At 46.1% G+C, this 23,677-nt stretch overlaps 1 protein-coding gene across 2 annotated transcripts in view; it reads right to left on the bottom strand.

The window, feature by feature from the left end:
• Positions 1 to 23,376, bottom strand: part of ITGA6 (integrin subunit alpha 6) — a 76,302-nt gene extending 52,926 nt beyond the window's left edge. The window contains exon 1 of one of the 2 annotated variants that reach the window (XM_004267309.4): positions 22,998 to 23,376. In XM_004267309.4, the coding sequence (XP_004267357.1) occupies positions 22,998 to 23,179 (182 nt within the window). In that variant the 5' untranslated portion in view covers positions 23,180 to 23,376. The remainder of the gene's footprint in view (positions 1 to 22,997) is intronic. The other variant, XM_004267310.4, reaches the window with a different exon arrangement.
• Positions 23,377 to 23,677: the final 301 nt, after the last annotated feature.

The raw sequence follows: 23,677 nt of genomic DNA, 5'->3' as shown, positions 1-23,677 counted from the left end.
TCTAAAGCCGTATCCCCAGAATATCAAACTCCTCCACAGTCTTAGCAGTAAGATTAAGCACCAGGGGCTCCTCTTCACTGTTAGAACCTGACATGATAATTCTAGGAAGGCACCATGCGGAGAGCTTTGAACTGTGGGCTCACGTCCCCATTTAAGAGGAGAGGGACCAAGAGTCTCTGTGATTTCCCAAGTCTAGTTTCATGTTGATCTTCTAGTCCCGTCCAATCAGGAACTAGACTGGGCAGCTGGAGGAAAAAGCAGCAAGGCCTATGATACGAGCCCATCAATACTTGCCAGATTTATCCTCCCCCTCGCCGGCGGCTCCCCTTCCAATAGATCTGGGAGGCTTTCCTTGTCTCTGGCTATACTCTCGTCCTGGGGCTGGAAACACCTTTATTTAACAGGTGACTCTCAGAACATCTTTTCAGCCCAGACTTCTCCGCTACTCTCCACACTCCGACACCCAGCTGTCTACTAGACGTCGGCCCTTAGCATCTCACATTTAACGTGTTCAACACAGAACTCAGCATTCCCCTAGCCACGCTCCCCACAAGCCTTCCCTCTCTCGGTAAAGGTACACTATCCACCCACGCATCTGTTCAGGCTAGAAACCTAGGAGTCATCCTTGATTCCTCGCCTTCCCTCACCTTCCACATCCGAGGCATCAGACATTCTCTTGGCCCTGCCTCCACATTTCACTCTGACCCACTTCTCGGTGGCTCCTTTGCTGTAAGGATGGTCCAAGCCTCCATCTGGCCACATCTGGACAATTGTAATATCCTTCTGACCGGTCCACCTGCTTCCGCTCGTCCTGCCCCAGCCCATCTCCGCAGAGCAACCACTGCTCTTTCTACGTCTTAAGTCACATCACAACACCCCTCTGCTTACAGCCCTCACTGGGTTCCCATGGCCAGTGGCATGAAATGCAACCTCCCGCCATGCTGCACAAGGCCCTACGTGAACTGCCCTTTACCTGCCGCTCTAGCCTCACTCACCTCGGGTGTGCACTCCTGCCACACTGGCCTGGCTTCTGGCATTTGAACACACCAACCTGTTTTCCATTTCAGGGTCTCTGCAGTCACTTCCTTCGGCTGAGACCATTCCTGCCTCAGATCTTTGTGGGATGCACCCTTCACATCCCTCAACTCACAAGTCACCTCCTCAGAGAGGCCCTCCCTACTCATCCTACCTAGAGCTCTCCCTAAGGCACTGTCTACAGATTCTCCCTATGTAAGGATCTTCACGGCCCGCATCCGTACCTGAAATGACGATGTTCGGCACTTTGGGTCAACTGCCCATCTTCCCTGAGCTAGAATGCTACTGGTTCCAAGGGTGCGGGGGCTCTTCTTTTGCTTCCTGAACACACACCTAGAGCAGTACCTGGCAGGTAGATACTGCTCGTGCATCCCAGGCTCTGCCTTAGCAAAGCTCCCTACTCAGCTGTGCTAATACTCACATTTGTACAGCACTCTATAATTACAAAGTCCTTAACATACACTTTTATTCAGCTATGCCTCAGCAACTGGGAGGTAGGTATCAGCATCTCAGAGATGAAGAAACCGAGGCTCAGACACCACCTGGCATGGGTAGGGCTTCCCACGTGCCATACTCTTCCCACTGCAAGGGCAGCCACCCCCTGCCGTCTGTCCCCACACTAGCCATCCATCCTAGCTGACCCTATGCCCCTCGCCTGCCAAGCACACAAAGGCCTTGGTGCCTTGGCTCACGCCATCCTGCCCCCGTTCCACCAAATCCTCCTCAACAGCAACTTCCAAACTCCAGCTCTAGGCTTTATATATCAAGACCCTGTCTCAAGTTTCACCTCTCCAAAGTAAACTTCCCTGGACCAGGATTTCTCCCAACTTCACTTAATTAGACTACAAATGCCTTGAGGGCAGGAATCTGCTCCCTTTTTTTTTTTTTTTTAAATAACCTCAAGGGGTGTTTGGCCAAGAAAAACCAAAACCCTATTTAACTATACTAACTGGCTGATCCAGTAGGGCAAGCCTGAGCAAAAATTCACAGTGGAACAAATCTGTTCACTTCCTAGCCTTGGGTTTTCACATTTACACAGAAAGGTAAATTTTCTCTATGAACTACAATCTCACTTTCAAAAGACTAGATTTCTAATAACCTTCCAAGAAATCACATGAGAAATACATACCCTAACCTGCAAATCAGGGCAAATAAACAATTATTATTCATACACCGGAGCTATCATCTCCCATGCTCTTACAATGTATTAGGCACTCTGCTATGAGTTCTTTAAGAAGTAGACACTGTTACTACCACCCATTTTACAAATGTGGATGCAGGTTCAGAGAGGACAAGTAACTTGTCCAATGTCACACAGCTGGTAATTGATGAAATAGGGGTTCTGCCCAACACTCCCTAATCTTGCTCTACATCACTACACCTAAATTCTTCTTTCTGCTTCATTGGAAAACATCACTAAATTACTTTAATCTATCCACCTTTTTAAAAAAGTATTTATTTTACAGGAGTTATAATTAAGGTCTATAAAGCACTTTAAGATCCATGCCACAGGGGCCCAAAGGATACTTGTGGTCTTTATGTGGATCACAAAACCAGTCATCTTGTCCTGGCCTTCCCAACATTTCTTGAGACTTTTTTCCTGTCTCCTTGGAGAAACATGCTGGAACTAAATTCAATCTCCAGTGACTATGAAACTCCTGTGACATCTGAGCCTGAGGGTTCTGTTTCTTACTTGACTCAGTACATTTTACTACAGGTGTGTCTCTGACTAAGAACAAGGGAGCTCATACAATAGAAGAACACCCAAAGCAGAACATGTTTTTATTATCCACAACATGCAACTCCTCTTCCAGCTCAGAATCTCAACCATCAACTGGGGGAAAAAATGTGAAATCACGGCATCAATTTCAACTATTTAACTGGAATGCCAACAAGGGCGGTCAGATCAGCAACATGGAGAAGCGGGTGGGGAAGGAATTCTGGTTCCAGCCCTGGCATCAATTTTTGGAATGACCTTGGTTCAACACTTGCTTCTAACCTCCCAACAATAGAGATTTGAATAATCTCAAGGAAAAAGAATATAGTTAGCACCCAACAAGATAAAATCACGATACTGGCCTAGATTCAGAATGGCCAAGAATTCCACTTCAATTCAACAAAAAATGATAAAGTATAAATATATAACCAGGGACTTCCCTGGCAGTCCAGTGATTAAGACTCTGTGCTTCCAGTGCAGGGGAGGCAGGTTTGATTCCTGGTCGAGGAATTAAGACCCCACATGCCACGCAGCCAAAAAAAATTAATTAACTAATTAAATATATAACTAGCGCATTAAAAAAAATAAAATCATGAGCTGAAAAGGGCTTTTCAGCTGACCAAGCAACTGATTACCAGTAAGACATCACTCAAGGAGTTATAATAAAAATACTTTTATCCCATAATTCAAAAAGACACATGCACCCCAATGGTCACTGCAGTACTATTTACAATAGCCAGGTCATGGAAGCAACCTAAATGCCCATCAACAGACACATGGATAAAGAAGATGTAGTACATATATACAATGGAATATTACTCAGCCATAAAAAGGAACAAAACTGGGTCATCTGTAGAGACATGGATGGATCTAGAGACTGTCATACAGAGTGAAGTAAGCCAGAAAGAGAAAAACAAATATCGTACATTAACGCATGTCTGTGGAACCTAGAAAAATGGTACTGATGAACTGGTTTGCAGGGCAGAAATAGAAACACAGATGTAGAGAACAAATGTATGGACACCAGGGGGGGGAAGCGGGGTGGGGGTGGGGGTGTGATGAATTGGGAGATTGGGATTGACGTGTATACACTAATGTATATAAAATGGATAACTAATAAGAACCTGCTGTACAAAAAATAAATAAAATTCAAAAACCAAAATGCTTTTATCTACTGCAGTAAGAAAGGGAAGAATGAAAATCTCCAAGCAATCCTGTTCTTTCAGTTTTACAAAGCGGCTGCTTGTCCAATGTGGCACTGGATCGCTTCCTGTGCTTCTGAATTATCAGATACCTGACTTTCCAGTTGCCAAATCAAATCACATTTGTCCTTCTAGTGAGCTGTCCTTTTAAGAAACCTGTCTGAACTGGACTGTGAGCCCACCCTCCCATCCTTGACCTTCACACAGTGCTTGGTACACAGGCATTTAGCAAATTTCTGGTAAATAAAATTTTATAATTATCATTGCATTTCATAATTTTAAATTCAAGTATGTTGTTACCATATGGTTTTTCTATGCCAAGTGGACTGAGCATATCGTCAGTGCTAACTCAAAAAAAAAAAAAAGACTCATTTCTTAAAGGCTGTTATCAAATAAGCTCATTTGCAAAGGAAAAAGTGACTTTTCAATTTCCATCATGTTTCAATCAAATACTTTTAATAAAAGCCAAGAGAAAAGGTATATCTAAAAAGCACATACCTGGTAGGTCACTGTATCCATTTGACTATTCCAACAGCTTAGGAAATCCAGATTTTTCAATGTTTTGAAAAGGAAATTAGTATGATCACATAGTTTATTTTCTAAATGAGATAACTGAAGCAACGGGCTTAGTAGCTGGGCCAGAGACTGCTGGCTGGCACCCAGTGCCGGTTTCCCCCTTTTTCCATAGTAAAAGAACTTTTAGCTGGGCATAGGGCCATAGAAAGCCCGCGCACAGCAATGAAGACCCAATGCAGCCAAATTAATTAATGAATTTTAAAAAAATATTGAGCAATATGACTTGGAAACCAATTAATCAGCACAGATGGTGGTGTAGTATTGGAGCTACATCCCAGAGAGCCCTGTTGTATGAGGACATTTCCCCATTAGTTGCTGGATTGTGGCAAAATATGGGAGCGGGGGGGTGTCCTATAGGAAGAGTGACCAGGGTAGTGTCGAAGGACACTCGGGAGACGGGGGAAAGCTCTTACCAACCAGAAGTATTTTGAAAGTTTAACAACTAGCACTACTTTACTGGTATACACTGGCTAAGCATCCGTCCTACTTGGGCCTGTCATTATTGGGATAATACGGTACATGCTTATCACAGCTACCACCTCCAGCTAGTCCACGCCTTCTTACCTGCCTGATAACATACCGGTAAGTCAAAACCGTAGTCAGAAATGTGAGGGAGTTCCACGAAGACCTGGTGGGTTCAAGTCCTGGCTGGACCACCTATTAGCTGGGTGTCATCTGTATGACTATCTGTGAAATGCTCCTATCTAAGTTTTCTCATAGGGTGTTGCAAGGATCAAATGAAACGTCCAATAACCCTGTTAACTCCAATGCAGGGATGAAGCACTACATGTGCTCTTATCAGTATCTGGTGAACACACATTCCAACAAGCCATTCTAATTTTAACAAGTACATTTTAACAAGCATAGGTCCAGGTGGGGCACAAATGCTGAAGCCATGAGGAATCCCAACAGCTTGGGCTTAACACGGTCAACTCTAGCTGTTGAAAAGATTCCAGCAACTCTGCCAGCTGAGGAGCCTATAATAATATCAGATGGTAGGATATAGTTTGTGATAGAAAGTCATGAAGAGCAGCCAGACACACCTCCGGAATCAGCCGTGATCATTAAAACAATGCTGGGCACGCCACTGCACCAGGAAGTGATCCTCTACCTAAGGTGAAAGGAGGAAGGTATAAAATTCTTCACTGCAGCACTGCTTTTAACGGCAAAAGATTCGAAAATACCTGAATATCCAGATTGGTTCAGTGAATCATGGTTCATGCTTAAAAATGAACACTATGCAAACATTAATAATACTAAAGAAGCTCTTTATTTACATCAAACAAGCTCTAAAATATGCCGAGAAAAAAAAAAAAGCAAGGTTCAGAAGAATACACGTGGCATGCTATCATGTGTAAAAAAAAAAAAATGTAAATCCTTTCACAGCTGTCTGCAAATTTATAAGCAAATATAAACATATACAACCAACTAGTAAAACAACTGCTGTCTCCAGGAAGAATAGGATGACTAGAGACCAGAAGTGCAAGGGCAATCTTTTTTCAGTTTTTATATTTGTACCATGTGAGTATATTACCTATTCAAAGGTAAATTTAAAATGTAATTTTAAAAATAATGTTGGTTGATGGACACTGGCTTATTAAAAGCCTTGCAAAGAAAATGACAGAGATAGATGGTCATGGAGGTTAAAAATCAGTGCCCAAATTCCACTCCTGGGCATATACCCTGAGAAAACCATAATTCAAAAAGTCATGTACCACAATGTTCATTGCAGCTCTATTTACATTAGCCAGGACATGGAAGCAACCTCAGTGTCCACTGACAGATGAATAAAGAAGATGTGGCACATATATACAATGGAATATTACTAAGTCATAAAAAAGGAACGAAACTGAGTTATTTATAGTGAGGTGGACGGACCTAGAGTCTGTCATACAGAATGAAGTAAGTCAGAAAGAGAAAAACAAATACCATATGCTAACACATATATATGGAATCTTAAAAAAAAATGGTTCTGATGAATCTAGGGGGCAGGATGGGAATAAAGATGGAGATGTAAAGAATAGACTTGAGGACATGGGGAGGGGGAAGAGTAAGCTGGGATGAAGTGAGAGAGTGGCATGGACATATATACACTACCAAATGTTAAATAGATAGCTAGTGGGAAGCAGCTGCATAGCACAAGGAGATCAGCTCGGTGCTTTGTGACCACCTACAGGGCTGGGATAGGGAGGGTGGGAGGGAGACACAGAGGGAGGAGATATGGGGATATATGTATATGTATAGCTGATTCACTTTGTAATAAAGCAGAAACTAACACACCATTGTAAAGCAATTATACTCCAATAAAGATGTTAAAAAAAAAATCAGTGCCCAGAAATCATGAAAAGGCAAACTTCATAACTGCATAGGACAAGCTCACACGTGCTTTCTGTAGGCAGCTGCAGGCAGGCAAGAGTTAGAGACTGAGTTTCACAGCCCATTCCAGACGTGTGACGACACACCATAAAGAGGCACATAAACCCGTACCTACTGTGTACCAGGCACTGTGCTGGCCGGCCATCTGGGCGTTACAATCGAGTGCAAATGTATTGTAATGGACAGAGGCTGTGAGACATACTGAGGAGGGACACATAGTTTTTCAAGGCTGGAGCCCGCTGTGTCCCCCTTTGCCTGGCAAACTAATAAAGCTACTCCTTTCTACTCTTCCAAAATAAAATTTTTATACACACACACACACACACACACACACACACACACAGTGAGGAGAGGAAATCCAACCAGCTGAGAGGGTGGACAAGCTTCCACCAGTCAAGTGAGGTGCAGAATAAAATGCAATGACATCAGAAAGAGGAACCGTCACCTGGCTATAAAAGTCCAGGAAACTGACAGCATTCAGGGGAACATCTCAGCTATGGAGAAACAACACAAAATGCTCACCCCTCACCTCTTCCTTTAGAAGGGAATGAATGTGCCCAGTTCAGGAGCATCTCGATATGCAGGGTTTAAGTGCGGTAAGTACCTTTGACAAATAGCTGCAGGGTTCAATAAATGCCTTTGCCTTAGATGCTGTGGGCACTGTCCCGACCCAGCCCGCAGCAGCCACCTGCCACAGGGAAGAGCGAGAGTGAGTCACTGCCTGAGGCAGTACCTCACCTTACATCTAATCTAAAGCATGAATGAGAGGTGTGGAGGGATCCTGGGTGGCTTGTTCAGAAACACAGGGGGTAGGGATTCCCCATGGGGAACACACAACCGCTTCTGCGTGCTCAACCGCAATCCCAGGCCCGGTTCCTCATGGAGAAACGGTTATCTCAGAAACTCAGGATGGCAACTCTTTTTTTTTTTTTTAATTTATGTAATTAATTTATTTTTTGACTGCATTGGGTCTTCGTTGCTGCGCACGGGCTTTCTCTAGTTGCGGTGAGCGGGGACTACTCTTCGTTGAGGTGCGCGGGCTTCTCATTGTGGTGGCTTCTCTTGTAGAGGACAGGGTTCTAGGCGTGCGGGCTTCAGCAGCTGTGGTTCGCGGGCTCTAGAACACAGGCTCAGTAGTTGTGGTGCATGGGCTTAGTTGCTCCGCAGCATGTGGGAATCTCCCCGGGCCAGGGCTCGAACCCGTGTCCCCTGCATTGGCAGGTGGATTCTTAACCACTGTGCCACCAGGGAAGCCCAGCAACTCTTTTTGATGAGTACAGATTTTCAAAGAAACTTGGTGGAACTTGAACAGATCTGCTTAAGCTTCCGGTGACATTTTATAAAAACAGACACATTGGCTAGATTGATCCCTGCAAGGGTGGGCAGTGGAGGTCGAAGACAGGGAGGGGCTCAAGTGTGGAGAGACCTCTGGACACTAGGGGGAGGAAGGATGGAGGGGCAGCTCTGCCAGTAGCTGGCTGCATGACCGACAACAAATCCTAGGCCTCCAGTTCTTTACCTATAACATGAGAGAGACGGACTACCTTTCTAGATCATTCCCTGGGTTCCTTCCTAACTTCTGCAGGGGGTAAGTAGTTTTGGTAGTAAAGCAATCCACAAAAGCAGTATTGGGTAATATGACTACTCTTTGTGCATGTGTGGGGGTCAGATTTCTTTTAAAGCACGTTTCTGTTTTATTTGTGAAGAATGACGCACGTCAGCCTCCTCGTTAAAGCAAACACAGATAAATCAGTCCCAACCTCTTGCCTTCAGAGGGCCCACAATTCAGAACCACCAGTAAGCTTTATTTTGACAGCTCCCAAATAGCTTACTAGAAATTTCATAATGAAAACATCAATAAGAACAAAGAAAGCCTATTAAACTCAACAGATTCTGGGCAATACAGAAATTAGTCATTAGAAATCCAAAGAGACAAGGAACAGAGGAAAAAGATAATCGAATACCTGGGAGCACCTTTAACAGGGCTCTAAAGAAAGCAGGGGGTGGGTGGGTGGGGAGGGGGGTATGAACAAAGTATTTGCAAGACAAGCTAAAGCCAGCCTTGCCACCAGGGACAGCTGTCAGTCTAATCTGATGTTCCCGAACACACGCTTCCTCCTGAACATCAACCCATGAATGTGCCACTGTCACATCAAACCTCAGCTGCACCTGCACTCAGTGTGCCACTGAAATCGGTCTCATTTCAAAGCTACTAAGAGGTAGGTAGGAAGAGTAGCAAGATAAAAGAAACAAACGGCCAGTTTTTTTGAATCTGTTGCCATTTCCGCATAACTTAGCAAAAAACTTAAAACAAATGACTTCGGTTTCTCAAAGAACATGCAGTGAGGAGCCCTAGGGTTCCACAAATGGAGCCAGGGGCACAGCTGCTGAAATCAACCAGGAGCCGTCCTTTACGAGACTGGAAAGACATACTAAGCTAGGAGATGGAATTTTTTGTTTTTTAACATCTTTATTGGAGTATAATTGCTTTACAATGGTGTGTTAGTTTCTGCTGTATAACAAAGTGAATCAGTTATATGTATACATATATCCCCATATCCCCTCCCTCTTGCATCTCCCTGTCCCATCCCTCTAGGGGGACACAGAGCACAGAGCTGATCGAGGAGATGGAATTTTTAACATCATAAATTTATTAAAATTTTAATTCCATTGCCACTAATCTATGTTAGAATATCATATCAGATGATATGATTTAGCACAATTCTATGTTTAGGTATTTAAGTTTGGTTTATCAATATTTTATGCCCTCATAATAGGGCCATCCTGAAGGGTAAGTTGTGACAAAGTGAGAGAGTGGCATGGACATATATACACTACCAAACGTAAAACAGATAGCTAGTGGGAAGCAGCCGCACAGGGAGATCGGCTCCGTGCTTTGTGACCACCTAGAGGGGTGGGATAGGGAGGGTGGGAGGGAGGGAGACGCAAGAGGGAAGAGATATGGGAACATATGTATATGTATATGTATAACTGATTCACTTTGTTATAAAGCAGAAACTAACACACCATTGTAAAACAATTATACTCCAATAAAGATGTAAAAAATAAATAAATAAAATAATAGGGCCATCCTGATTACGGGGCACTCCAGAAGAAGTTTTAAGGAGTACAGGGGTGTTCACAACCATGTGGGTGTTTCACACTACTGAACTGTATACTTTAAAATGGTTAAGATGATAAATCTTATGTGTATTTCACCACAGTTTTTTTTTTTAAAGTAGTAGTACTAATATCAGGGCATAAAGGATCATTCTAAAGAAACGGTCATCCCACTTCCTATTTTCTACAAGACTTCAGTGTATTTGGGAAATTAACTCAAAGGGCTTAACAAATGCCTTTTGGGTACTCATTTCTGTCTATCAGATTGGAACCAAAAGTGGACAAGCCATCAGCCTCGCTCTTAAGAAGCTCACAAACCGGCAGGAATAATGTCCAGCAGGGAGACATTTAGAGAGTGCCTTCCATATGCAGGGGATTTGGCCAGGCCAAGAGGGCAAACAGATGCGTGTCTTATGTGCAAGCACCTATACATACATCAGCAGAGGCTAACTAACGCTGACCTGGAGAATTCTGAGACTCAGCTGGAAGAAGTGCTACGGTCATCTGGAGTGCCCCCATTTGGCAGGGGGGAAAGGGAAACAGTGGCTGTGTATTTGCTATCGCTATACCAGGCCATTATGGGGGAAAGACATTTAAAAATGTGAGATACTGTTCTATTAAGAGCAAGACCACAGGGTACAGGTTCAAGTACAGGAATCGCCTACCAAGATGTAGATGTGTATGGTATAGCTCCTGGTGGACTGGGCATCGGGCAGCTGGGTTCCAGGGCTCATGCCGCTGCTACCTAGCTGTCGCTCGACGTTCCTGGGTGTCAGTCACCCCTCTGCAAAGAAAGGGTTGTGCCGGTCAGCGGTTCAACCATTTTCTCAGAAGCCCTGACTGACAGGGGAGATGAACAAGTATGGGGGCATAGCCCAAGATGACCGCCAAAAGCTTGAACTGTCTTTAAAGCCTTGGGGTTTATATTAAAAACTTACTCATATTTCATTCTGCACTATACTGAGATCACTTTTTTTTTTAATAACTCACCACCATGCCACCTCCGAAAGACATTTCCTAATGAATCTGTGGTACACCCCAGGGTGAGGGTGGTAAGGTCCTGAAGAGCCACACTTGCGTAACTGCAGAGATATTCTATATCCTTTTGGATTCAGATTTACCTCAAGCTACCTCTTTAGCCAATAACACTTATCTTGAAAGAAGAGACTGAAAACTGCCAGTATTTTAGGAGCCACAGTGCCATTTAGTCTCATTTTCTACCTCCCTGACAACTCAACAAGTCCATACGTCATTTTTGTTCAATGCATGCAGTGAAATGCTGCATACGTTGACCGTGATCGCCAAGACAATCGGGCCAGGGAACAGGAAGCCGGGCCTCGGCACCCCTGCGTGTTGCCCACTCACTCTCACCCAGCATGGTACCCACCCACCTGCCAATGCCCCACCCCCACCATGTCCACCCAGCCTGCAGGACACACGGATGCTGTGCTGTCTGAGACAAAACCAGATTCTGGAGCTGCAGATACTCCTACATGGGAAACATCCACCCAACACATAAAGTAAGCCTTGTAAGAATTTAACAAAATAAGAAGCTGTGTTTCTCTGTAGCTCAAATATGGCATAAGAAACTGGAAATCCTTAAAGGGTTTTGCCTTGTTTCCATCTTCTCTTCCTTCCTCCAAGTCCCGTGTTTCCCCTTCCTCTCTTCAAGGCAATGGGATAGTTCCCATCTATCTGTGAACCTCCCCCTGGACTCTGGGGGCAACTTCACCTTTGATCTGACCCCCAAAGGGTAACCTCTGCTGTCTGCCAGACAGTAAAGATAAGATAGCTACAAACCTCTCCCATGTGAGGGGATTATAGTACGACTTTACTCTAAGGCCGCCACAACAGGAAAGGCTAGTGTTACTGGACGTGATGGGCACGATGCTAAGGGCTTCACACTCACTACATTCCATCTTCACAACTCTACGGGGTCGTTATCATTAGTGCCTCCATTTTACTGATAAGCACAAGCGACTCGCCCAAGGTCAAGTCCACAGAATGGGAAGCAGCTGGGATTCAAACCCCACACTCCTTTGCCTCTAGAATGGAGTTCTTACTCCTACAAGGCAAACTTCTATGCAGGTATTGAGTAAATTAGGGTTAATGATCTATTACTATTCACTGAGAAATTAAAAGCAACCAGAAAAACCTCACAGTCTCCCACCAAGATCACTACCCACCGACCTGCAACTGGGCCCCTTTATTCTGTGGTGTGATGAGCTACCTGTGCTCCAGTAACCAGGCTAACTTCTCCACTGCTGTATCCCTCTCACCTACTCACAGACATCACACCAGCCATTCTCCCCACTCCTGCCTTCGCTTTTCCCTTTCTACTGAATTATCCTCATCAGTAGACCAGCTCACTGTCACTTCCTCCCCTCTTAAAAAAAAAATAAGATTCCCTCTTAACCCCAGTTTCCCCTCCAGCTCTTGCTCTGCTCCCCTCTTCAGCTGAGTCCCTATTCTTCGCCTCCAATTCCTCTTCTAGTCTCTCACCAACCCAGTCCAACCAGGCATTGCTTCCACTCCACTCCACAAGGCTTCTGATATGGTCACCAATGGCCTCCCTATTGCTAGGCCAGGGATCAATTCTCAGCGTCATCTGACACGACTGATTGATCACTCCCTCTCTGAAACACCTGCATCATGAGGCTTCCAGGATAGCATATCACCTAGCTCCCCATCTTACTGGCCACCCCTCTCCGTGCCTGGCGCTGGTCCCCCCATCTCCCTAACCTCTACGTGGGGAGTGCCTTGCATCTGTGTCCTTAGTCTCTATCTTCACCTCCTTGGTGAACTCATTCATTCAGCCCACCATTCTAAATACAACCCAGAAGCCCGGGGCTCCACTATTTGTATCTCCAATCCAAACCTTTCCACCTAAACTTCAGACTCGTATTCTTCGACTGCCTTCCCAACAGCTCCACTTGATGTCCAGACATCTCAAGCCTAGGATCTCCAAAATTAAACTCAGCGTGAAGGCTCTTCACCCTAAATCCATTTCTTCTATAGTCCACCCTAAACCATTGAATGACAACGGTTTTCTCTTCCAGCTTTTCCCTCTCTCTTATGTCTAGTCCATAGGAAATCCTGTTGACTGTACTTTCAAAATATATCCAAAATCCAACCACTTCTCACTATCATCACTGCTGCTATCCACTATCAACTCTTACCTATTATTAAAAGGACCCTCCTCATTAAGATCATTACATCTATATACTTGAGTCTATTCTTAATAATGTAGCAGCTAGAGAAATCCATTTAAAATCTAAGTCAGAATATGTCATACTCTTCTCAGAATCCTCCAATGGCTCCCCATCTCATTCGAGAGTAAAAACCAGTCTTTCAAAGTCCTATAAGGCTCTACACAATTTGGCTCCAAGGAGACTATACAGGCTTCCTTGCTGTTCCTGAACATGCTAGGCATGCTTCTGCCTCAGGGCCTTTGCGCTTGCTGTTCTCACCACCAGGGATACTTCCCCCCCCAATATTGACATGGCTTGCACCTTCTCAGTGAAGTCTTCCCTGCCCGATGGCCAATCACTCCCTACCCCACTCCCACTCTTTGGTCCCTCTCTCCACTTCATTTTCCCCTGTATCACTATTACCATCTAACATAATATCCCTATTTATCTTGTCTCTTCCATCAGAACCTAAGTAGGAATTTTATCTATTTTGTTTGCTGCTGTATCTCTAGCCCTAGAACGGTGCCCAAGCATTTATTAGCAACTTTTATATGGGAAAAAGAAGAAGCTGGTTATGGTTTTTCTAGCTAGTCCAGAGCATACTCCCCTCCAAGTTTTTAACTTGGTCCTCATGTTCAAGTAAGGATAAAAATCCCTATTATCTTTTAGGTTGAAATATACAACATACATGCACATACACAGAAATAAACGAGCTTACAAAAGACCAATTTCTTATCCTATGTAGTGAAAAACCTTCTCTGTTGGCTTCTGGTTGGTGGCGTGGCTAAGCTGAGGGGATCATCCTCTGAGGGTCCCCAGGACACTTCTCCACACTCCCACACCCTTTCTCAGTTCATCTCTGTAGCAGCCTTGGGCCCTTTCTGAACACACGGCTTAGAAAGTACTTTTCTTTCTAAACTGGCTGGTCTGATATGGAATGCGAAAACACTTTACCACGCGCTGTGCTCCAGCTGGCCCCCAAAGTCTTCCCTTGAGGTCTGGACCATCTAATTCAGTGGGTCTCTCCTTCGGTCTTCCCCAGGACCCTATCCTTGATCCTCTAGAAGGCCCAACAGAGTCCAGAGCCATCTGCTTTTGCACTTGTGGGTTCGTGCAGAGACTCTTCATCACCCAGATCTGGAAGCCAGATCTCAACTTTTTCTGAGTATTGTCCCAAGTCGGCCCGTGGGCCTACTCTCACTAGCAGCCATGAAGCCTCAGTGGCAAAGCCATTTTCCTAGAATCATGTCTGCATATCCACTTGAGCACATCTAAACCTCTCTGAGCTTTTCCTTCTTTAAAAACTCTTAGGTTTATTTGTGTCCCAGCAAAGGTGAATTCCACGCCCAATCAATAGTTTTTCAACCACCTCACATTCACTCCAGGTATTTTAAATATCTTTTCCTACCTATCTCCAATCTCTCCAGAGCCTTGTAGAATTCTAAACATTTCCATTTCACTACTTCAAAATACCTTTGGTCTCAAGGGACAGATGAAACTACACTGCCAGGAGGAGGGGGGTCAGCCATCACCTGACAGGACGTATCAGTGGGAAGGGGACCCAGGAAAGATTTTTTTTTTTACTCTCCTCAGCAAAGAGAGGGAGTACAGAACTTCAAACTCCCAGTGCTACTGAATGGGCCATTCACAGCAAGGAGCTACCGTTCCACACCTACACTATGGCTCACTCTAATGGGATCCTCTAGTTAACTTTATATCACGTTGCTTTATCGAGACCACAGAAGACTGACCACTTGATCAATGGCAGTAAACCCTGAAGACAAGGACTCTGGTTCTGCAAAGACAAAAGGTTAACTGGCTCAGGAGACCTACAGTTCAGTGACATCCTACGCTCTGGGTCTGAAACAATTTTTTATCATGTGTATCTCTCTCTCTCTCTCTCTCTCTCACACACACACACACACGATTAAAATAACTTCAGTACAAATGAATGTCCTTTTCAAAATGAAGAAACTGTAGCAACATTGATATCGCTGAGCAAGCAGAGACCACAGGTACATAGGCACTACCCTGTGCTTTGTTTATTCTTCATATCACTAACCAATGTGCCCCTTGCATAGTATACCAAAGTTTATTTTTATTTCTATACTCCCAGGCTTATATAGCCAATTTCTCTAAAAGGTTTTTCTTATATCTGAAATGGCTTTTCAAAAAAAGTAATCTTCGGATTGTATGACATGTAAAACATATCCAACATATTGGCAAATAAACATGCGAGCAGACAACCAGGGCTTCATGTCACTTGTTTTTGCCTTCCGCACTTCCTTTTGTGGTACTTTCCCCATTGCCCCTCATTCAATTCGGAACAGTCATCTTTACCATTTAATTGGTTTTTGAGACTTGAAGTTTTCTAAAGTCTTTTTGCCAATTTGGGATTAGATGAAGTGACAGCAGTATCCAACACTGGAATCCAGTACTGTGGCCGTGCGGGAAAGGTGGGCTGCTACACTGTGGCCTATGAAGGTGTCATTCGGCAGACACACCAACCACGCATCAGGTGAACTGATTTAGAATTGTCTTGCCCTGTTTATCGAAACGGAAAAGCCAGACAGCAGTGGTTTAGATGGTGATCATTCTACCCTGTTACTAGGCTAATAAGGACCAACACTGGTGAAGAGCCAATTGACCTGTCCCAGTTCACAACTAATTAACAATTAGCCTCAATTTAGTTCCAAGAGATCTCTGTATGCAATTCTAAATGCCAGTTTAACAAACAAACATCTGCTAGAACGTGACTTTCACACTTTGTCTGTGCATCTTCCAGCTTTAGGCAGCTTCATCATCAACAAATCAGATCCAGCTTTGCACAAGCTCCTTCCTACCATACATTAGTGCCAAACAAAGGACTATGAAAAATAAATCGTCATCAGCCCTGCCCTGGGTGGAGTGCACATTACCCAGACTACCAGGAATAAGGTGGGAGCTGAGACTTTGAAAGTCACAGAGGTCTGAGAAGATCTGGAAACCAGACAGCATGAATCACTCCACCCTGTAACTGCACAATCCACCCTCCGTGGGTAACCTATGCCCGAAGTCCCTGCCGTCCAGAACCTCATCACCCCCGCACCACTCTGCCCATTCATCTCCTTTGCTTACTGAAACCCTGCTGGTGTTTATCTACCGCGTGGCAGCTACCAAAAGGCCACAAGGCGTGGTTCTTCTGAGGTGTACTTTCCAAACATGTAACTGTAGGATGGATGCGAAGGGAGGATGGACACTTGAACATTATCAAAATCAAACCCCAAAGGAGAAAGCACACACTGCACAGGCCAGGAAGCATGGAAGATGTGGACTGAGAACCAACTTGCCCAACATGTCATGGCCACTTCACCTCTCACAGCCTTGGTTTCCACATTTATTTAACACACACAAAAAGTGCTTATTACTCTGAGTCAGGACTAGTCTAAGGTGCAATTATCCTCACTTTACAGCTGAGGAAAGAGACCCAGAGAGATGATGTATTGTGATTTATAATAATACATTTGGCTTTCCTTCCACTGTTCCTGCCACAGAGCTCCTAAATCCCTTGGAATTTCCTAAGTGAGGAGAGCGACAAAGATGTCTTTTGTTATGGTAATGAGATGGCCCTGGGACTGCACCTGGGAGGGGGGCTGGTTGCCAGGAGAACCAGGCACTTGATTAGAGGGCTGGAACTCTCAGCCCCACCTTCCTGACCTCAGGGGAGGGAAGAAGGGCTGGAGGTTGAGTTCAATCAGCAATGGCTAATGATTTAATCAGCTGTGCCTTATGTATCGAAGCCTCCATAAAAACCCAAAAGGATGGAGTTTGGAGAACTTCCGGGTTGGTGACCACGTGGAGATTTGGGGAGAGGGGCATGCTAGGAGAGAGCACGGAAACTCTACTTTCCCCATACCTTGCCCTACGCATCTCTTCCACCTGGCTGTTCTTGAGTTGTATCTTTTTATAATAATCTGGTAATCTAGTAAATAAAATGTTTCTCTGAGTTCTGAGAGCCACTCTAACAAATTAATCAAACCCAAGAAGGGGGTCATGGAAACCTCCAATTTATAGCCAGTCCGTCAGCAGAGGGGACAACCTGGACTTGACATGGGCATCTGAAGTGGGGGAGAGGCAGTCTTGCAGGACTGAACCCTTAATCTGTGGAATCTGATGCTATCTCCAGGTACAGAGTGTCAGAATTGAGTTGACTAGTATCTGAGAATGGCTTGGCGGTGTATGTGGAAAACCCCTACATGCTGGAATGCCAAGCAGAATTACAGGTATCCTGCACGCTGTCACAGCTAGTAAATGGCAGAGCAGGATTTGATCCCATCTAGCTCTAGACTCTAGTTGGGATCTAGACTCTAGCTCTAGAGTCTGCTCTTATCCACTACACTATTTCTGCCTTCTGTGTGAAAAATAAAAGCTCATCTAGCTCAATCTTAGAAAACTTTATGAACAGATGGAAACTAGTACAATAGATCTGAACTGAGTCTAGAATTATATTTTTTATAAAGAGATTCCCCAAATTACCTTGACGGCCAGCCAGATTTGAGAACCCCTAAGGTTCCTCGCAAATATAGTTATTTGATTCTAAACTTTTACCCCAAAACACAAGGGTAAGATGAGCAGTAAAGCTCCCAGGGCCCTTTACTGCAGGGCTCAACCTGGACCACCCTCCCAAAAGGCCATTAGCTCTCAGCTGAGAGTGATCCACTTGGTTCACCATTCTACAGCTCTCACTGGAGGGGGTCAGCAGCTTCCTCACCATTGCACTTAAGAGCTCCGTGTATCCAAGATTCCCTTACTAACCATGAATAAGTAAAGCTTTAGCCATCAATTCACAAGTGCCCTCACATTCTTACTTCCATCTGCCCTCCACACCCTTGTCAAGTAGCTTCCAGGATCTTACGCTACGGCCATCCTTCTCTATCTAGTCTCGTTTTAACAACCAGCAGATCCTGAGTACGCACTGCAGTGCAGGTCAGCCTGTATTTCTGGGGTTAAGTTCTAAAGTCTGCCTTTAAGGCAAAAGTCAAGTGTAATTAAAAATCACCTATAAAAAAAAGATCACTCATGAAAATCCCTTAGCTGGGACCTGGGCCCTTGAAAACTCAAAAACCAAGAATTGAGGTCTTGTGGAGTCTTTGCGTTACCACCATAGCTTCTCTTTCCCTGGGGGAGCAGAGACCAACGCCTACCTACGGTGAGCAGGGAAGGACAGAGGGCTAAATAAAGGGATTTCTCCGTCTCTACCCTGGGCTGGAAAAATTGATTTCACAAGTTAAATTGAGTGTATGATATGACTCCATCGTACTTGCAAGGCATATGCTACGTGCCATCAGGCAAAGTAATGAACGTTAAGACCCCTGCCCTCACATAACCTATAATCCAGCTGGGGGAGATTAGATCATCCTCTGAAAATGGCAGATAACCGATATACACAAAACCATCAGAACGTGATACGAAGGGATACGGACATTCAAAGGAAGAAGTGCTGTAGTATGGGTTGGGCTCAAAAGGCTTTCATAGGGAATTTAAACTGGTTCTTACAACATGAATATGTTCTTCAAGGTGGGCTGACTCGGAACCAACCAGGGTTCCAGGTAAAACTGACCCTGTCACTTAAGCAAAGGATAGTATTTTCTATTATGTCTCCACTTTGTATCTTGAAAGTGCCAGATAATTCACCTGCCACTCCGTCCATAGCAATACGTTAAGTCAAGGTTCTTAGGGGAACCAGGCACCATAGTTCCAGTACTATTTGGTTACAAAGCTTAAATTAAATCTTGATATTATTGTTACGCCAAAATAGAGAATTATACAACTAAGAACACAGTACTTTCTTCTTTACAATAGTGTAACACTTTATTACATGAGCATTTCACCTGACTTTCCCGACATATGACACATACCACAAAAATACTTTTCTTTTTTGACCCTAAGTCATTACTTGGATGGGCTCACACCAGCCTGTGTTCAAATTCAACTTGTCCATTTCTGCTTCCTTGCAGCATCCTAAGATCTCCTCCAAGTCTCCCTGCCCATTTTGTCTCTTTCTCGACTCTGAGGACTCAAGGTGACTGAGACAGTCCCTGGACGATGGCCCTGGGCCGCATGGCACTCTGAATGAATGCAAGGAAGCAAGTACTTAAGTACACATCCTGGACACAGTTCTGATCCTGGGCTGGCTCCAGTCACCCCTCACTGGGCTTTTTCAGAAGGGGAAGGAGTGACAGGCAAAGAAGGACCCGGAAGCTGATCCAAGGCCAGCTGGAATAAGGGTCAATAGGAAGAGAGTCCAGGCACAGATATTTAAATAGACAGCCTGACCCACATGGGGAGCAATTTAATAAATCAACCGCACATAGCACATTTCCAAAATTCAGATGCTGGCCAATTTCTCCAGGTCTGAAGGACGCTTCTGACTTTTCCTTTTAGAGGTGGAATGAGCGTGAGTCAGAAATACCAAGTTCAAATCCAGATTTTGTTAAGATTCTGCTTAAGCGCTCAAGAGACTTTAGACATTCCCTAACTTTCAGCTTCAGTTTCTTCATCTATAAAGGGAGCTAGTTGGACTAGATGATCTCTAGTTCAGTAAACACGATTTTAAGAGCGGAAGCATCGCAAGTCTGAGAAAAACCAAGAGCAAATGTTAGAGTCAGAACAGAAGCGACAGTGAGCCTGGAGAGCCTTAGGAAGACGGCAGTGATCAGAAAGTTCCCCAAAATAAGAAAATGGCAATTGGATTAGACCCAGGATTGCTCCCTGAGGATATCACTTATCTCTTCCTTCCAGATTCTGCCCTGCAGTCATACACAGATCTGTCTCTTCCCAGAAGAGCTAAGAGGGATGATTCACGGGATGGACATACCCACAGATGCCACCCCCTACTTTCTACCTAGGCAGGGTGACTCAACCTTAACTACCTAAGAGAAATGAAAGATTCCAAGGTCCTCAGACCTCAGTAACTCAGCCAACCATCTAATAACCTTTTGGAGTCTGAAACTTCTTTAATACACAGCCGAGGAAAGTTTTACAAGTCTCTATTTCAATTTTACAATCCCCAGAGTTTTAGGAACACCCAGCATGTTTTAAGGCTCTCAGATACAATATGATTCTGTTATAAAATGTTAAGTAGAGTTTAAGATGTTATTAAATATTTAAATGGCATCGTAGAAAGTTTAACCCGCAAACATCTATGGTTTGTTCCCATAATTCTGCATTCATCTGCTATGCCCACACATCTTTGGTATTTTACTTCTCCTGCCTCAGTAAAGTCCCCTGTTGAAGAAATTAACTTTTGTTATAAGTCTAAGATGGATTAAAGTCAAATTGATTTGAAAATGGGTTTCATAAATGTGACTACGTTTAAATTACCCAACCTACAATAACCTTTGACTTCACTCTTTGGCAGAGTGAGAACCACAGGATGTTTAACACCTGTGGAGTAGCAGGGCACACAGTAGGAATTCAGTTACTGCTTCTAAATGCATCAGCATTTAGTCAGCAAATACCCATGCCAGGCAGGAATCAGGCACTTTGCATGTTATCTCTTAATCCTCACAACAACCCTATTAAGCAGTAATATCTCCGTTTTACAGATAAAGACACTAAGGCTCAAAGTAACAGCTGAGAAGGAATTCTGAGCTCAGGTCTCTCTCACCAGTTCCCTGAAATACTCCCGCTGAGCTTTTCCATCAAGTACAGAGTTTAGGAAGCTGGCCCAGAAGTTGTGAGGTCTCAGCCTCACCGGCTGTTATTTACACACATCCTTTACTGTCAAAGGTTACAACTGATGTGGATATGGCCTGTGTGTGCTGGTTCTCCTGGTGGGGCCAATGCTGCTGGAATACTTTACCAAAAGAAGCGATTGGGGGTGGGGAGAGGGGAGGGGTGTGGGGGTGGGGGAAGCAGCATTTGACATAAACCACAGCCCCTTAGAGTGTGGTTACTGCCACACTCTGAGCTCGAAGGAAAGATACAGCCCCCTTAAAGTGAGCTGCTCCTCTCCTTCAGTCCCTAAGAAGAGCATTTCTAGAAGGCATCAGACCCCAAACACAGGCTGCTTCTTACTTACTTGCAGCAGCTCTAATAGAGAAGCCCACCAGAGAGAACAAGCTTTAGCAAGCATGCGGCTAACCTTAGTGACAACAGAGATCCTGGCTGAAGTCACGTTTTGCAAATCTCCACCAAGACACTTTCTTGCCCCAGTACTTCCCCTTCACAATCTTTGCTTGAACAAGTATTTCAAGGAAACCACCAGCTTCAGTAGGCATCTGGCGCAGAGAACGCTAAGGAGAATGTATGCCCCCTGCGGGCCCACGATCATTTCTGCACTAACAGGTTCATTCTCCATATGGGTAGATGCACATCTACAAGCTCAAGCATTCAGAGACACTAAGTGTCATCCATTCACTGAGTTACCAGAAACCACCTTCCATTTCAAATTTACAGCATAACCATTATTTCTACTGAGAGAAAGCAGAGTATACGCAGCTGGCCAGGCCTGCAGACCACCCCCAACTAATTTCTTTGCTTCACTAGCAGGTGTTACCAGAAAAATCTGACTTTAAGATTCAGGGACCCGCAACATTCACCAATTCCAAAGTTCTCAATTGCTGAAATCAAGAGGTTTCCTCCAGCCCTAAAATCCCATTCCCCTCTCATAAACACAAAGTCCTCTCTCCTGTAGCTGCACTTTGCTTTCTTCGCTCTGTTGGTCCTGGAAGGACCTCAGTTCAACTAAAGGCCTGTGGGGAGGGGGGACCTTTTGTGAGTTTATTTTTCGGTAGCACAGATCAAGAATGTAGCTCACAGCGATTACGGCGACTAAGCTCCCAAATACCCTCTCCAGCCTAAAGAGTTTGATCATGTGGGAACCAAACACTGTCTCCAAAGAAAAAGAGAGGCTAAGAGTGCCGGTCTCCACTTTCTCCAGGGAAGAGCACTGCTCTGCCATGGTGCGGGGCTGTCACTTCCAAACCTTGTTTGCAAAGCACCAGCCCAGATCGGACATTTTGCTTTCACCCCTCGGCAGGGCCTGCCCAGTGCAGGGGCCCAGAGGGTCTCGGGTGGCGCCGGACGCTTTGGGGCTTGGGCGACGGGTCGGCCACACCACTAAGAGGGTCTTGTTTTCTCAGCAGATCTAGCCTGCGAACAGGTGCGTGGTTAGTTCCATCTTTTTGAAAAGGGGAAAGGCATGTAAAAGTCTCTCCTACTGGAGCACCCGCCCTTCGGGGAAAGCCTCACAGGACGTGATGAAAGGTGGCTTTCCAACTTGTGCGGGGCGCGCGAGTCTGCGGGGGGCCGCGGTGCTCTCTGTGAGTTTGGGAAAGGCCTGGATCTCCCTGAACGACCCTCCCAGTCACCTCACCGCAGCGTACAGCGACCCTCCACCCCACGTCACCCCCGCCTAGCACACACGTGAAGCTCAGCAAAGCATGCCACCTGCCGGGTTCCCAGCAAACGCCCAGAGGGAAGGAGAGCCGGAAAACACTTTGTTTAAAAAAAAAAAAAGTAAACTCTCCCGGGGCCGAGGACAGCCCCGCCTGGCACCGGGGCCGCGGTCCGCAAGGGTCGGCCCCCGGGTTCTCCTCCTTCCGGGGCTGAATGGGGGGGAGGCGCGGCGCCGGGCGGGGCCGGAGGCGAGCGCGCGGGGCGTCGGGCCCCGCTCCCCCCGGGGGCCGGCGGAGTCCCGGGCGAGGCAGGGCCGGCCGGCGGGAACGCTGCGCGCCCTCGCCCCGGTTCGCTCACGGGCCGGCGCCCCGATGGGGTGGGCAGAATAGGGGAACTCACAGCCGCTTGTCCTCGGGCTGCAGCTGCCAGTGCATGGCCAGCGAGAAGCCGAAGAGGCTCCCGGAGTCCCCGGTTTTCTCGATCACATTGTCCTCGCGGGTGTCCAAGTTGAAGGCGGCGCCGAGCCGCGGCAGGAGCCCCGCCGACAGGTAGAGCAGCCACAGTCGCCCCGCGGCCGCCATGGGCCGGCGCACCGGGAGGGGAGCGGGAAGCTGCGCGGCCGCCCTGCGCTGCGGGCTGGGTTCGAGGCTGCCGCCGCGGCCACCTCGGTCTCCTCTCGCCGCCTCGCCTCGCCCGGCCCCACCCCCGGGACGAGTCGCGCTCTCCGCCTGGCCGCTCCCCCTCGCGGGCAGCTCCCGACCACTGAATGAGCCCGTTGTTCTCTGGAGACTCGCAGGCGTTTTATCAAGTGACGAGGACGCCGGCCCCGCCCCGGCCCTCCCCACCCCCTGGCCCCTCCTCGCACGCCCGCCGCCGGCACCTTCCCGGCCGGCCCGGCTGCGGTGCGGTGCGGCGCGGCGCGGCCCCTCCCTGCCGCCCCGCACCTGGCCCGGAAGCTGCGGCGGGGAGACCCGGAGGCGAGCTGCGGGCCGGGCAGCCCCAGCTCGGGTGTCCTCCTGGAGAGAAACACTTGAATTGTGGCTGCCATTCGGCGCAGAGCCGGAAAGGCGTTTACTACC

Source organism: Orcinus orca, chromosome 7 (genome assembly GCF_937001465.1).
Source record: "Orcinus orca chromosome 7, mOrcOrc1.1, whole genome shotgun sequence".
NCBI classification, from domain to species: Eukaryota; Metazoa; Chordata; class Mammalia; order Artiodactyla; family Delphinidae; genus Orcinus; species Orcinus orca.
Note: the sequence above shows the minus strand (reverse complement) of the source record. Positions and strands in the feature narration are given on the sequence as shown.